The 16,781-nt window shown below is 43.1% G+C and overlaps 1 protein-coding gene and 1 long non-coding RNA gene across 2 annotated transcripts; one reads left to right on the plus strand and one right to left on the minus strand.

Annotated features, from left to right (window-relative positions):
- Window positions 1-2,143: 2,143 nt before the first annotated feature.
- LOC105734415 (uncharacterized) lies at window positions 2,144-8,960 on the minus strand. The gene is made up of 3 exons (XR_001111504.3): window positions 8,899-8,960; window positions 8,343-8,465; window positions 2,144-4,310 (listed from the first exon to the last, which is right to left on the minus strand). It is a non-coding gene; the product is annotated as an uncharacterized LOC105734415 (long non-coding RNA).
- Window positions 8,961-9,175: 215 nt separating this feature from the next.
- Window positions 9,176-16,573, plus strand: LGALSL (galectin like). Its single transcript, XM_012477230.3, has 5 exons — window positions 9,176-9,250; window positions 10,015-10,086; window positions 10,265-10,353; window positions 10,986-11,163; window positions 13,410-16,573. The coding sequence occupies exons 1-5, from the start codon at window positions 9,215-9,217 to the stop codon at window positions 13,551-13,553; spliced, it is 519 nt and encodes a 172-aa protein (XP_012332653.1). The 5' UTR covers window positions 9,176-9,214; the 3' UTR covers window positions 13,554-16,573.
- The last annotated feature ends 208 nt before the right edge of the window (window positions 16,574-16,781 follow it).

Below are 16,781 nucleotides of genomic sequence, written 5' to 3' on the forward strand. Positions count from 1 at the left end.
GAATCATTTGAACCCAGGAGGCGGAGGGTACAGTGAGACAAGATTGTGCTACTGCACTCCAGCCTGGGCAACAACAATGAAACTCTGTCTCAAAAAAAAGAGAAAAAAAAGCTATTATTAAAAAGAAAAAACGACAAATGCTGGCAAGGTTTTGGAGAAAAGGGAACTCTCATACCCTGTTGGTGGGAATGTAAGTCAGTACAGATATTATAGAAAAACAGTATGGAGAGTTCTTTTTTAAAAAAAACCTTCCAAATAGAACTACCATAAAATCCAGTGATCCCACTTCTAGGTATTTATCCTTTTGGAAATCAGTATATCAAAGAGATACTTGCACTCCTATGTTTATTGCTGCACTATTCACAATAGCAAAGATATGAACCAATATCTAAGGGTCCATCGATGAATGAATGAATAAAGAAAATGTGGCATATAAACACAATGAAATACTACTTGGCCATAAAAAACTACTGAACCATGTCATTTCCAGCAACATAAATGGAACTGGAGATCGTTAAGTGAAACAAGCCAGGCACAGAAAGACAAATATCACATATTCTCACTCATATGTGGGAGCTAAAATAATTGATCTCATGGAGGTAGAAAGCAGAACGATTTTTACCAGAAGCTGGGAAGGGTGTGAGGGAGGCAAGGGATGAAGAGAGATTGGTTAACAGGTACAAACATACAGTTAGATAGAAGAAGTAAGTTCTAACGTTCGACGGTAGAGTTGGGTGACTACAGTTAACAACAATGTCATTCTATATTTCAAAATAGTTAAAAGAGAGGACTTGAAATGTTCCCAATACACAGAAATGATAAATACTCGAGGTGGGACACCCTAAAGACCCTGACTTGATCATTACACATTCTATGTATGTAACAAAATATCACATGCACTCCCATAAAAATGTGCAAATAATATGTAACAATAATATTCAAATTTAAAAAGATGAAATTTCCCCTCTCCACTTTACCCCACCTTCACACACACACACACACCAGGCAATCTTAAAAGTCATGCCCAGCCCAAAGCCTCCTGAATTTATACAATTTGAACTAATTCTCAGGTTTCAGGGAAGCACTGAGCCAACAAAGGCCAATATTGTGAATGAATGAAATGTGATGAGTTTCTCTGCGCCTCCCAGAGGCGATTCTCCTGCCTCAGCGCCTCCTGAGTAGCTGGGACTACAGGCGCACCACCACACTGGCTAATTTTTGTATTTTTAGTAAAGATGGGGTTTCACCATACTGGTCAGGCTGGTCTTGAAGTCAAGACCTCTGATCCACCTACCTCGGCCTCCCAAAGTGCTGGGATTATAAGCATGAGCTACCACACCCAGCCTCTCCTGCAGTTTAAAACATTCTCTTCAACTCTTAATCTTTCTCTATGGGATAATCATTTGAACAATTCAGGCCTGAAATCAACATGTACCTGATAAACTGGATTTAGGTAGAGATCATAGTAACTAAATGGAGGTGGGATGCAACAAGCCCCTAAATTCAAAGCATTTCATTTTGATTTTCTGGGCTCTGTTTCCATGTTGGCGGGGGAGCTCTTAGATCCACTCTGAATACTGTCACATGGAAGAGGCAGTGTGCAGGGGAGGAATCTATGATATAAGGCTAGCAGAGATATCCTTAGGAAGCACGTATCTAAGAGGAGGGCAAGTATTTTAAGTGCAAGTAATGTGTGTAGTCATTTTTGCGTTTTTAAAGAAACTAAAAATTATCGTAATGGCAACTAAAATGAAGCCTAGCCCAATAAACTGTTCTTAAATAAATGAAGTATGCTTTCTCTCAATCACCTTGGGTAATCAAATTTGGATGCCAAGTTTAAATTCCCAGGTCTCTTCTGGATGGTGGTTTGTTCAGAAGCTGTGCCTCTGTATAATTCATCTTTGAAAAAATCCAGAAATCTGTGTCATCCAAATATGTTTCCTCCAAAAATCAAATGACCACCTGGCAGCATGCCTCCTGGGTTTTCCTCCCCATTAGCCAGGATTTTCAAATGACTGCTAAATCCAAATCTTGGTCTCCTTCCACCCAGCCCAGCCAAGCAAGTTTCCATGAAACTACAAAACTAAGAAGCCCTTTATACTACTTGACAACAAGAAAATAAAATCGCAGAGGCAGTAAAGAGGAGAACTATAAACCAGCAAATGAAAACAGAAACGACAAGCGTAATGAGAAAAGCATAATTAGGCCTGGGGCACTGCTACGCAGGCCTGTCACATTCCTGAAGGGTAAAAGATTGGCTGACCACAGACCCGCCTTTTGGAATTGCCAAAGGTGAGGCTGGAGCGAAGGCTCAGAAGCAAATGGTTGATTCTTTATTCACAAAAAGCTCCACTGGAAAGAGTCTTAAAATATCTCATTCATGCTGTCAGTTCCAAATGCTGGAAGCAGGGGTTCTCTGTTTCCCTGGACAGAGCACATTCCGCTTTCCCATCAGCCAGGGTTTTTGTTCTAGGGAGGACTTCTCAGACACGGGAAAGTGTCCATGGTGACATTCCCTGGGTCTTGAAGCAGAGCATACCTTTGAAGGCTTGAGCTTCTCCTGGGAATTGGTTCATTATTATCTCCTTAAGCTGGAGGTTTTCTGAAATCAATCCTATCTGCACTAAGTAATTAAAACACAAGCAGAAGGCTGGTTCTAGTCTCCTCATAAATAAACCGAAAATAAATGAAATGTTGGAACTGGCATTGACTGCCAAGTTTTATGGCTGTCCCCTAATTACTTTGGTACAACACACATTTGTGTATCTAAAATAATTATTTGATAACCATGACCATAGTTCCTAAAATAATTAAGAACTATAATCACATTGTGAAAGGCAGAAATGTAGCCTGATAAATGTTTGCCCTCCTACCTAAGTAGGTAAACAAAAGGATTCTGAGTTTGTGCATTTTGCTGCCTACATGAATATTGATCATGAGCAGACTGGCCTGAAAAAACAATTATGCAGAACTGAAAGCTTGAATGGACCCGTAACACTGTGCAGCATCTTATTCCTCAGAGTGGGCTACCACCATCCTTTGAGACCTGGGGTGAGGAGGGGGTCAAAGCTGCAGGGTCAACAAGATAAACATTTGGGATGCTGTACTATATGTACAGGTGTGGGAAGCACATCATGTCCATATCAAAATAAACATAGCAATATTATGGAACCGGATGCACAATGCATACAAATCTCTCAATATTACAAAGAGATTTTGATCTGGCAGCTACACTCACAGGGCACCTCAATGGTCATCCTTCAATTTAGAGGTTCTTTGTGGAATCATTTGCAAAAGCCTCCTAGGTAATCAGGAAGCAATGACTTGCCAAATAAAAAGGAAGGTGTTTCTGATGTGCATGTTTCAGATCTAGATTTGATTGGATAAATTTCATATCATATACATAATTATGGATAATAGGAATCTTAAGGCACCTTCTAGATGATTGGTTCTTACAGGGTGAAAAATGACTTCCCTCTACCTTTGTAGGTTCCTTGGCAGGACTACAAATTAAATTGACATAAGACAGGTTAACAGGAGAAAAACATTTTAATTACATACATACACATGGGAGTCCCACAAATTATGAGACTCCAAAGGGTCAGATGGTTGGAGCTTATTAGTATCCTGAGCTATGGAAAGGAATAGGGCTTGGGGCTTCAAGGGGGTGGTGGCAATGTAAGTTGTGGGAGGGTGAAAGTACGAATGTATGGTGAATAAAGGTCATCTTGTTATGCAGATAAAGTCACCCAGGTAATAAAAATTGTCTGGAGCAGCCCTCTTCATGATGCAGATACTGTATTAGATGTCCTTTACAGATACACATTTCTTTTACAAAAGGACAGCTTTTCTAGCTGCAGTTTCTTAGAATAATCAGCTCAAAATACGCCAAAGAAGTATATTTTGGGATGGCATATTCTAATCTCCTACAGTTACATTTTGGGGTACTGTGTCCTGAGCCTCAACTAGGGACAATTTGTGCCCCGCTTCTAAGAGGGGCATTTGTCAATATCTGAAGACAGTTTTGGTTGTCACACTGTGGGGGGAGGTGCTACTTGCATCTAGGGTTCAACATCTTCTAACACACCAGACAGCTCCCCCACGAGAAAGGGTTTCCTAGCCTAAAATGTCACTAGTGTGAGGAGAAACCCTGCTTTAGATAATGTGTATATACACACAGATAGACAATGAGTGGTAAGTCCAAGTCAGGCCTAGGGATCATGGCCCAAAGGAGGCCTCAGATGGCAGGCATGGTGAAAGGGAAGGAGGCGCATGTCTCTCTGCACTCTGGAGCAGGGGTTCAGTTTAGCCTGTTGCCAGATCAGAGAGAAGAGTGGGGTTAGAATTCAGGCCACAAACAGAGCTGCAATGTGGTCTTTGAAGACTGGCTTTTGTAGTTCTGCAGTAGTTGCTGCTATGCATATGCTCAGGGATATGCCACCTCCTCCAGAAAGTGGCCTTAATCCTCCAAATGGAAGTGAATTTCCCCATATCAGTGCTCAGGCTGTGGGTCTGAGGGCTTTATTATCTTACCCACTAATACATCCTGCCACTGTGTCCCAGAGTAGGCTGTAAGTTCCCTGAGGACAAGACTCATGCATTTTCACCTATCTCTTCCTGGTCCATAGTACCACGGCACGTAGCAATACTGATAAAATGGTTGCTGAATTGCCATCAATATTTATTCTCCTCCCAATATTAGAAATTCTATGTGCATACATTTGAACAAAACATATAAAATGGGAAGGGAAAAAGGAAGTAATCTACCATTTTCCTCTAGAAAAATTTAGCAAAGCCCATCTTCAAAGACCTGCTTGTACTTTTTTTTTTTTTTAACACTAATAATCTGTTTGCCTGCCTTCCCTGCTTCTTTAACATTTTCAGTAGTTTCCAGTAGTAACACGGTTCATCTTAACATTTCACTACTACGTTTCATAAATGGGTCCCAATTTGGTTAATGTTTTTACACACAAATACCTATAATCAAAGCATGGAGTGAATTTTGCCGATTCTTTGCTATACAACTCAGAAAAGAATTTTTTAAGCTCTATAATTCATTAATTTGCTAATGGCTTTTCCCCATAAGAGACAGTTTGACCCTGCTTAACTTTTAGTTACAACAAAACAACTCATTCAGGCTTTTTCTCTGCTCTTCACATTCAAAATAAACCAGTCTATAGACTAAAAAGGAATCAAGTATTTTGGAATAAAAGGCAAATTTCCATGATAAAATATTCTGAGCAGGTTCAGTACCTTTCTATTCTTTACATTTCTAAAATGTAAGAAACTCATCTCCAGCAATCCAAATATCTTAAATTCCACTTACAAAACAAATCAAAGGGTTATTCTTCACCCTACAAAAGCACTTATCAAAAGATTCAACCCAAGATTATTTTCATTCAGCAGTACCTACTCTGAAACCCATTTAAATTTAGATAGTATTTACACAACTTTTCAGGAACCAGAACTTTCTAAGAGCTAAGAGGGAATGATGAATGAGCTCAGCCCCTTAATTCTGCAAGTAAGGAAACTGAGGCTCAAAAGACCATATGGGCCAGGCGTGGTGGCTCATGCCTGTAATCCCAGCACTTTGGGAGGCCGAGGTGAACAGATCATGAGGTCAGGAGTTCAAGACCAGACTGGCCAACATGGTGAAACCCCATCTCTACTAAAAAATACAAAAATTAGCTGGGCATGGTGGCTTGTACCTGTAATCCCAGCTACTTGGGAGGCTGAAGTAGGAGAATTGCTTGAACTGGGACCCTGAAGGCGGACGCTGCAGTGAGCTGAGATCACGCCACTGCACTCCAGCCTGGGCTACAGAGCAAGACTCCATCTCAAAAAAAAAAAAAAGACCATATGAACTCTCAAAGCTGCATGATAACAGCTGGGACTTATCAAAAGCCCAGGGCTTCTCACATCTTCACCACTTCCACTATGTCAAGGCCACCATCACATCTTATTTGGAATGGCACAAGAGTCTCCTAGGTCCCATTTTTACCCTCCCTCCTACCATCCACACTCCCTCCAAACGCCACTCCATACAGCAGCACGTGGATGCATCTACAACAGATGGCAAACTATGTCCCTCCTTTGCTCAAAAACTTCTAATGTCTGTTTCCTCATGTAAAAGCCAATCCTCAACTACAGTATAGAAGGGCTATCCATTTCTAGCTATACATCTCCTCAGTCACTGCCCCCAGCCCCAGTACTTCAGGACTCTGCCCTTGCAGTTCCCTCTGCCAGCAAACTCTTCCTCCAGATGTCCACATGACTCACCCTCCTCCTTCAGGGGTCTTCTCAAATGTCACCAGAGGTGGCTTCCCTGACCACCCTATATAAATAGCATCACCCTACCTCCTATCTCTCTCTCTACTGGCTTTTTAATTTTTTTTATTATTACTGAAACAGGTTCTCATTCTGTTGCCCAGGCTGCAGTACAGTGGTGAGATCACGGCTCACTGCAGCCTTGATCTCCTGGCTTCAAGTGATCCTCCCACCTCAGTCTCCCAAGTGGCCAGAACTACAGGCGCCCACCACCACACCCAGCTAATTTTTTATTTTATTTATTTATTTTTGAGACAGAGTCTCGCTCTGTCACCCAGGCTGGAGTGCAGTGGCGCAATCTCAGCTCACTGCAACCTCTGCCTCCCGGGTTCAAGCGATTCTCCTGCTTTAGCTTCCTGAGTAGCTGGGACTACAGGTGTGTGCCACCACACCCAGCTAATTTTTGTATATTTAGTAGAGACCAGGTTTCACCATGTTATTCAGGATGGTCTCGATCTCCTGACCTCGTGATCCACCCACCTCGGCCTCCCAAAGTGCTAGGATTACAAGTGTGAGCCACCGTGTCCAGCCAATTTTTTATTTTTGTAGAGACAAAGTCTCTCTGTGTGGCCCAGGCTGGCCTCAAACTCCTGGCCTCAAGTGATCCTCTGGCCTCAGCCTCCCAAATTGCTGGGATTATAGGCATAAGCCACCACCTGGCCTTATTACTTTTTTGTAACACTTTTATCACCTCACATATTATGTTTATTTATTTCCTTTGCCCACTAGACTGTAAGCTCAGCAAAAAAGTCGCTGTTGGATCTCCAGTGCCTGATATATGGCAAGCACTCAGCATTTTTGTAAGACAAGTGCTTACTATGTGCCCAATACTGTTTTAAGGAAGGTAAAGGAAGGCATTTACTTAATCCTCCCAATAACCTGGGATAGGCATCATCATCATCATCATCATCATCTCTGAGTCTTCTCAAATGCAAGAAACTAATGCACAGAGAGGTTTAGTAACGTTTCCAAGATCACACAGCTAGTTAATACTAGAGCCAGGATTTGAACCCAGGACACCAGCTCATTAACCACCATCACATATTGTGTCACCTTTATTGTGTCACTCAGTTAATGACAAAGAACTACTGTACTTTAATACTTCTTCTCTATACCAGACTCTCAGAAATTCATACATAATGAAGTATGCTTTCAAATGTCAATAATGTCCCATAAGCGCCTAATATTTTAAAATAATAAAGTGTGATTTTGAGCTAAGACTGGTAAAGTGTATTGCAACTACAAACATGTTGCACTTGAGCCTCTAGTTCTAGAACCACTTCCAGAGGATATGACTGTGGCTTACGGGCGTGTGCAGGTAATTCTCCCTGCTCAACTGAGATTACCATGATTGGCTTTGGTCCACAAAGGGAAAACTAAGTCACAAAACCCGCAGTGATGTTCTAGGCTACACAGCCAGTTGCAATGACTAGAAAGGAGACTCCTCAGGCTGCAAATGTTGCAGTGAGCTGAAATTGCACCACTGCACGCCAGCCTGGGCGACAGAGGGAGATTCTGTCTCAATTAAAAAAAAAAAAAAAAAAAAAAGGAGCCTCTGATGGGTCCTCTGGGACTGCAGTAGGTCACACATGCTCCCTGCTTATTAGCGTAGAACGCCCTGGTGATTCATGCAATGCAATGTTTCGGCCAAGGATGTCACCTAATAGAGGATATGTTGATACAGCTTTATCTGAGAAGTTACATAATCATCCTAGTGTGGAAATGCCATAAAGAAATTTGTGCCTTGGAATAAGAGGTGTGTATGCCCTGGGAAGTACTCCACAAAGGGTATGAGGAGATTTTCAGTAAGAAGCTTACTACCCCAGACAGGGCAAGTGACTTGTTAAAAACAGGGCTCAGTGGAAGCTCTCTGAGGACAGTGACTGAGCTCAGTTTGATTTGGTAAGGCTTAGACTGCTGCCCGAGAGAGTCCAGGGACCCCCAGACCTGTCTGTCCTTCCACAGGGAAGAGAGACCTTTCTGTATCTAGCCTCCTGGGTTAGAAAGGTCCCTACCTGGAGTCCTCTCTGCTTCTTTCTCCCAGATCACATATTTCTTGCGGCAAACCTTCAGACCTTCCATTCTCTTTCTGCTCTAAAGAGCAGAATGAATCCTTCCCCCGATTTTGCTGGAATTTTCTGAAACAAATTTTTCCGAGTCTCCCGCTCTGTAATACCACCCCCAGCACCCAGCTTCCCTGGACCTTACCTCCCACCGTCCGACCAGCCCCCCGGACGTGACAGGAGGAGGAAGGAGGCTGAGTGCTAGGAGGCTGGAGGGGCGCGGGTGGCACAGGTACCTGTCACCTGACCGGCTCGGGCCCTCATTCCTCCAGCCCCGGCCCTGCCCACAGTCCGGCCGGAGTGCGCCGACAGGGTCCCCGCCCTCCCCCACCGGGACAGGCCCTTCCCTCCCGCCCCGACCTCCGCCACCGTCCAATGGCCGAGGGGCAGGGCCCGCTGAGCAAGCCGCGGCAGCCCCGCCGGGTCCCCGCCCTGTTCCCGGTTCCCGAGCCGAGCCCTGGAGGCCTTTAAATGCCGCCCAGGGCCGACGCAGCACGGCCCTCGCCACCTTTCTTAGTCGGGCGGCGGCAGCAAACAGCAGCGTCCGTTCGGGTCCGGGTCCGTTCCGGCCGCCGCTGCTACCTTCGCCCTCCCGGCCCGCACGGCCTCCCTCGCCCCCGCCCCCCGCTTCTCCCCTCCCTTCCTCCCAGGCCCGGCCTGCCAGGTCGGCGCCAGGGCCCGAGCGTGCGCGCGCGCGCGGGCCCTCGTGTGTGTGCGCGCGCGCCCGCGCCAGCTCGGACCCGCGCCCCCGCCCCGCGCAGGACAGCCCCGGGTTACCCGCCCGCGCGCCGCGTCCCACGTACCCCGCCGCGCCGGGCGAGAAGATGGCGGGATCGGTGGCCGACAGCGATGCCGTGGTGGTGAGTGTGGCAGGGCGCACGCCAGGAGCACCTCCCCGCCGCCCTGCACTCCGCCGCCGCCTGCTCCAGCCGTGCTGGGGTGCAGAGAAGCCGCAGGCCCGGCCGGCGCCCCGCGCGTGGGAAGGCACCCGGTACCTGTTAGCCGGCGCCGGCTGCGCGCGGCCGGTGTGGGGCGCGGGAGGGACGCCCAGGCTGAGGGGCTCCAGGCTGGGGAGGGAGTTTGGGGAGGATAGCGGGGTGGGGGCACCCGACAGCCCCGTCTGTGCTGTGCAACCGCCAGCCAGGTGTGCGCGTGGGTGAGTGTGTCCGGGGCGCGCGCCCCGCCACCGCCTCCGATGTCCCGGGAATTCCCCCTTGGAAATGGGTCGGCGCTCGGGGCTCCCGGGAGAAGTTGAGCTCGGCCGCTCCACTTCAGTCACGTCCCGGAGGGCAGGCCTGGGCCACTACGCTTCCAGAAGCGTTTGCGGTTGCAGAGGGGCCTGCCCTCCTCTGGCACAGGGCTCTGGCTCCTCGGTGGACCTCGATCTTAATTTTGATCTGGATCTGAAGGGCCTGCGGATCTTCAGAGGCTTAACTACCGGGTGGAAAGGATGGGTTTTGTTCAGGGAGTTATGAGATTGTCTAAGGGACGGTGGAGAGGCATCATCTGCAGATACTGTGTGCATGTGGAAGGCTGCTGGATTCCACCAGATCTGTGTGGGTTCTTCTCCCAGTCCCCCGAAAAAGAGTCCAGGGAAAGCCAATGTGTATGCTTCTATTTTTAGAAACTAGATGATGGCCATTTAAACAACTCTTTGAGCTCTCCAGTTCAAGCCGACGTGTACTTCCCACGACTGGTAAATTATTTTGCTCTGCGCTCTGTGTCTGTACCCTCATCCTTTCTCATTGCTTTTAAATTATTTATTTATTTATTTATTTATTGCATTTTCCAATGGGTCAAGTCTTCAGTATCTGAAGACTTGGCTCTTCCCTAACAGGCTGTAAAATGCCTTTTTCTTCTCCCACCCTTTGCAGATAGTTCCATTTTGTGGGCACATTAAAGGTGGCATGAGACCAGGCAAGAAGGTGTTAGTGATGGGCATCGTAGACCTCAACCCGGAGAGGTAAGGCAGAGTCTTTGTCAGGACAGAAGGCTCAGGCTGTGGCTGAGCCCTGCCCACTCTTGTGGTTTAGCACTCCTCCTCTTCCTCTCCTTGTGGACAGTGTTGCTAGTTGCCAGCGCCAAGAAAGTACCATGTTCCCATGAAAAGAATGTGTATGAATCGCAGCCATCATTTCTCCAGACAGCTATTTATATCAGAGATGATAAATATAGGCCCACATTTCTCTTTGACCCTTAGGGAGGCCAAAGGATTTTTTTTTAATGGCTTTGAAAAATGGTGCCAGGAACAAGAACTATCAAGATGACTAAGAACCCAACTTAATATTATTTGCCCTGGTCAATTTCTGCAGCTCTTTTTGAGAATTCTGAAGTGGATTGATACACAGATGTATGGTCACTTCGGGGTATTTGAAATCTCTAATTTTAGTCAACTCCAAAGTTTTCATCAAAGCTTGCTTTGGGTAATAAAATAAACTGGTTTGAGTTACTTGTCCATAATCTAACCTCTCTTGAAGAGCAGTGACCTCTTAAAAATGGACAAACCTAGAGGAGGAAGAGGAAATATAAGCACCTGTGTCATTTTGAAATGTTTTTATACCCAACCCTGAATCCATGAGATGATTTTCTTTTTAGCTTTGCAATCAGCTTGACCTGTGGGGACTCAGAAGACCCTCCTGCTGATGTGGCAATCGAACTCAAAGCTGTGTTCACAGATCGGCAGCTACTCAGAAATTCTTGTATATCTGGGGAGAGGGGTGAAGAACAGTCAGCAATCCCTTACTTTCCATTCATCCCAGACCAGCCATTCAGGGTAAGTACCTCGAGTGCCTCAGCCCCAGCCACTGGCACGGTGATAATATTCAGCTTACCTAGTGTGTGCCAAGAACACTTGAAGTAGCCAGAATTTCTGCATGTCCAGGAAATTTTTCTTCCAATGGTGAAAAAAGAAAAAAGGTCAAAAGAGCTCTGTTTGCTGATATAAATTAACACTTACCATAGTAGCTCTTAGTTCTATTTAGCCCATATATTTAAATAGACCCATAGTTACATGTCTAAATTGTTAACAATAAATAACTTTTCTGTGTAGTACCCAACATAGTACTAGGCATATAGTAGATACCTACTCCTAAATATCTGATTGATTAATCAATACTAATAAGTACCCACTTATTAAATATTAATAAAAAGGTTCAGAGCTACTAATAAGTAGCTCTGAACCTTATTAGCTCTCAACCTTATTTGTATGACATTTTAAAGAATATAATGATGATCATTTCATTTTCTCTTGTTCCCTTTGCTAATCCCCCTCTGGATTAATTAGCCCCAGTCTATTTCACAGTTACAGGCTGTGTGGCTGACAAATTTCTTCCCTTGGGCCTGGATAATAAAGATTTGCTCCCACTATCTACTGGGCAGGAGGCACAACCCAAACTTTTCACCCAATCAAGCAGCATTAGCAGCACCTTCCTCTATGAAAGGCAATGCCACATAAGAGATGCAAGTAGTGGCACAGTGGCTTGCCCCTGTAATCCCACCACTTTGGGAGGCCGAGGTGAGAGGATTGTTTGAGTCAGGAAGTTTAAGACCATCCTAGGAAACATAGCCAGAACTCCGCCTCTGAAAAAAAACAATTAGCTGGGCATGGTGTCACACACCTATAGTCCTAGCTACTTGGGAGGCTGAGACGGGAGGATCACTTGAGCCCAGGAATTCGAGGCTGCAGTGAGCTATGGTTGTATTACTGTATTCCATCCTGGGTGACACAGCAAGGCTCTGTCAAAAAAAAAAAGGCAAGAGAAATGCAAGTAATAATGTGTTAAAAAAAGGTCAGACCTAGTGATGAATTGTCATTACACCTTAACATTACATCACAATAATGACAACTCAAAATCTCCATGTTACATAAGAGCCCAATAAAACAGAACTACACTTAATCTGTTACCCTTCATCTAGAAATTTTCAAGTGCCTCATGAAGAAATAATTTTTTCACTTGCCTTCTTACATTCTGAGGGGAAAATAAGAATCCATGATTTTTGCATTGGTGGTAGAATTGATATAGTTGCCCTGCTAGTTATAGTCTGGGGAAGGCACCCTTGACCCATTATCTCTCCTCACCTGCTTCTCTAGAATGGTGTTCTCCCCTTGGGCTCCTCTTGGCTAGGATAGTTTCTTGGTGATGAATCTTAATGTATAGCTCATGAATGTGAGTAACCATAGCTTCTGACTGCCAGGAGGAATATAATGCTCCCCGCAACAAAACTGAAGTGAAATAGGCCCTTCTTGGTGATATAGTTTTAGTAATATGAATTAAATGTGACTAATATCACATATAGAGCCTCCTTACATGGTGAATACCAATGCGTTTAATAAACCCATTATAGCACACTAACAGCAATTAAACTTTATGGTAAATGACGAGGAGAAAGCCATTACCTTATGGAACCAGTATTTCTGTTTGGCTCAACAAAGCTTGTTAATTACACATTCTTGGTCCAATGGTAATTACTATGTGTAACCCTCTCTCTGCCTTAGTGTTTACCATGTTTGAATGTCTAGACTATTACGGCCTGCTACTAATGGGTACCAGTTCTGCCTTGTGAGGGGCTCTTCCGAAGGTGGTATAGAATTGTTCAGGGGATGATAGTGGAGGCATTAAATGCCATGTAAACAAGTCTATGGTACTTTCCATCACTTTCTGCAGTATAGGGAAAAGGGAGAAATGTTAAAGCAATGCAATTTAAAATCTTTAAAAGGTATTATATTGAATAGTGTAGAGCAATGAATGGTTCTCAAAGTGTGTTTCCTATTTTAGCAACATCAGCATTACCTTGGAACTTGGTAGAAACACAGATTCTTATACCTAATGAATCAGAAATTTTGGAGGTACAGCCCAACAGTCTGTGTTCTGACAAGCCCTCTGCAGGTCTCAATGCATTCTAATATATTTGAGAACTACTGAAGATATTGCCTTTCTTTCTCTAAATAAAGTGTTGTTTGTTTTCTCCAGTAGGGTTCATTGAAATTGTGGGTTGAGATTATTATTTTGTTTCTTTCAGGTGGAAATTCTTTGTGAGCACCCACGTTTCCGAGTGTTTGTGGATGGACACCAACTTTTTGATTTTTACCATCGTATTCAAACGTTATCTGCAATTGACACCATAAAGATAAATGGAGACCTCCAGATCACCAAGCTTGGCTGATTTAAACCACCTCTATTTCAAATAGGATCACGTGCCATGACTATCTGACTGTTGGTCTGGAAGAAGTGTCCTAGCAAGATCTGGAGACTTAAAAAGAAAACAAAAACAAATGGCAAGCTTCACTGTCTCTTCTTTCTGTGCAGTTTAAACCCAAAATGACAACTTTGACCGTGGTTTGCCCTTAAGAAGAAAGCTGTTGGGACAAAGACACCGAGCCATTATACCCAGAATAAAATAATACATTTATGCTGGATTTCATTCAGACCAAACTAAAATGGATTTGTGATGATTTGTGATTTGGTAGCAAATTGTTCATCTTTTCAAAGCAAGGCAATGCTTAGAAACAGAAGTGCTAAAGACACTTAAAAAACCAACAACAGCGGTACAGTGAAATCAACGCATTTCTGCACTGAAGTGAAATTGTGTAGCACAACCAATATTTTAGTCAGGGTATTTACTTAGAATGTAGGTTGTTCAAGGTTTGACTTTTGTTTTGTTTTGTTTTGTTTTGTTTTGTTTTGGACAGCATAATGTTAATTCAGATTGTTGAAGCTTTCTTGTAGTTATTTATTTATACTCAATGTATGTATTAGAGAGTGAACAATGTCTCAAGAACACCAAGTTATAAACTTTTGAATGTATAAATATCTTAGGTCCAAGGGGAGAAAATTACATATTACATATTATGAAACAGGTGAATTTCTACCTTAAAGAATTGAGATTCTCCATACCCCTAAACTTAGGATCTCTTGATATAAATTACTGTAAGTGCTTTTGGGAAAATTTTGCAAAAACATTTTGATAAAACTGCTTTTCAAGTTATTGTTGGTTATGTAAAATTCTATTTACATTGCTTTTTCTCCTTACTCTGAATTGTCACAGTTTTGGCTTCCTTGAGACTAATTATTTCTCTCTTGATTTATATAATAGCTCATTAATTTGTTATTAAATTAACTGAAAACACATAAGAGGTGATTGCTTAGACAATTTTTAAAGTGACTATTATATAAACTTTTAATAGAAAAATATGAAAATGTCTGTGGAATGCAGTATAAAGCAGAAGCAAATGGCCCTGAATAACTTACTTGGAGGTAATTTATATCAACTTAAGCTGTTAGCTCATTGTATAACTTTTCTTATGTGACCCTCACCAATATCCCTAAGTAATGCCTTTGGAAGCTTCAGGGTAGATAGAAGATGCTTCCTACTGTGTTGGCTCTGAGGAGATAGTAGGATTAGATGGGATCCAGATTAGGAAATGATCCAGTTAGTTTATCTGAAAGGTTAACTCCCAGGACTCCAGGTCTTTGAATCCAGCCAGTAGAGAGTGCTTCCAATTAAGCTGTAGGTATTTCCCTGCACTTATGGAACTGATCAAACAGGGTGACTCCAACAGGAGGCCACAGTACTGTAAAGTCACTGCAAGGCAAGGGATGCTTAAAGTCCTAGGTTCTGGACTTTACAAGCTACATTGGCCCCAGAGGCAAGGACCTCTGGCATTGCTTTGATGATCAGGTAGTGAGGGAAGATGGGGTGCTGGGGTGGATTGTATTTATATATAATTTAGGTTTTGTTTATACAGCATACTGTGTCTTGTAATGACACATCCTTGTCCAGCTTTGCTTTTTTGAGTTTTTTGTTGTTGTTGTTTGTTTTTTTTACACAACATGCAGAGACACTGAAGTGGCCATGTCATTTTCAAGTGTCAAGAATGTAGACAGTGTTTCAGTACCAAAGTCTAAAACAAACTAAAATTGTTAATTTTTTATAGGTGATATATTTGGATTCTTCTCGACTTTGAAACTGTTTAGCACAGTTCCATTGTGTTATATAAGATACTGTATCCAACAAGACTGGCTGTACATTGAAAAACTTTATGTAGGAGCCAACTTATTCAGCCATATTCAGCCTGTTCTGTGCGGGCTGTTCTGTGGCTCCAGGTGTTTTCAAGCCTCTGATTAGCTTCTCATGGGTTGTCACTTAAAAGCCCCTAAATTTTGAGAATGTTTGTAGAGAGTCCTAAAGGGCACCTTGAAATACATTTGTAGGAGTTTTGATTCAACTTACGGTGGAAGAGCCCCATAGGAAGACTCTTGAGTGGCCAACCATTGCCACCCACTGCATAATTCAGCAGAAACTAGAGGAGCAGGGCATGTAACTGATTGGAATTGACACTCTTATTCTGTCTACCTATCCGCTAACTCATTAGCAGCCAAGCCCTTAGGCAGCTTAGTGTGAAAATACAGTGTTAACTGTTTGTTTCTCTATGAGGTTAGTGGGAACTCTTGGATAAACCTATTGAGACTAATCTAAATGATGTGATGATTTGATTCAGGTATAGCTAAATGTGTAAGGGGCTTTAGCTGTAAACTGGAAACAATATTCACACCCTCTTCTGGGCCTGTGAGGTCTAAGGTGAGAATTTCAGGATGGAAAGTGCAATTTCAAGCTTCCACAGTAAAGTATTTGGGTATGTAAGGAATTATTTCTGACCAGAGCTCTAGTTCTGCAATAACCAAAACCAAGGAGTATAAAAAACAATCAGGCTCTGGGGGAATAGAAACCAGGCTTTAGACAATCTGTCCATTTCTACAGTAAACTTGGAGTGAGTGTGTATATCTACTTAAAGCTTAATAGAAGTGACTTCTACTTTTTGGGCTATTCCAGAAGTATGTTTAAATTATTATTTACAATTTTGAAGCCCCATTTCAAATTTTGGCAACCTTAGTTCAAAACCCCCTGAGAGATCACTTTTAGAATTGATGATTTGTTAAAATGGCAAATCATTTCATTTGTGTTAAAAAGAAAATACTCGAAGGTGGGAGCCCTGTTGCCTTGAGATAAACGGCCTTGGCATTTTCTAGCATTAACATAGAAATAATGTTCCTATGATGACACATTTTCAAAGAAACACTTTCTTATTTACTGCGTGGTGTAAAATGTTGCTAAATGTGTTGTTACATTATGTCACTGCTGGAAGTGATTTGCACTATAATAAAGGAATTTTCTACAAAACTGTTCCCAGTTTATAACATGCTACATTTGTGTACTTTAGCATAGATCATGTGGCTTAGCAGTGATTCCTCGCTTTCACACTTGTGCCTCAAGATAACTTTTTCCTGCATTCCCCACTCTGATAAACAAGAGAAAAGTGACTCGGGAGCCTCAGAGACCTAATAACTTATACTGTGAATAGTAAATGCAGTGGGTTCTTTTAAAATATAATTT

Source organism: Aotus nancymaae, unplaced genomic scaffold (assembly GCF_030222135.1).
Source record: "Aotus nancymaae isolate 86718 unplaced genomic scaffold, 86718_ANA_hifiasm-v0.15.2.pri h1tg000057l, whole genome shotgun sequence".
Taxonomy (NCBI): domain Eukaryota; kingdom Metazoa; phylum Chordata; class Mammalia; order Primates; family Aotidae; genus Aotus; species Aotus nancymaae.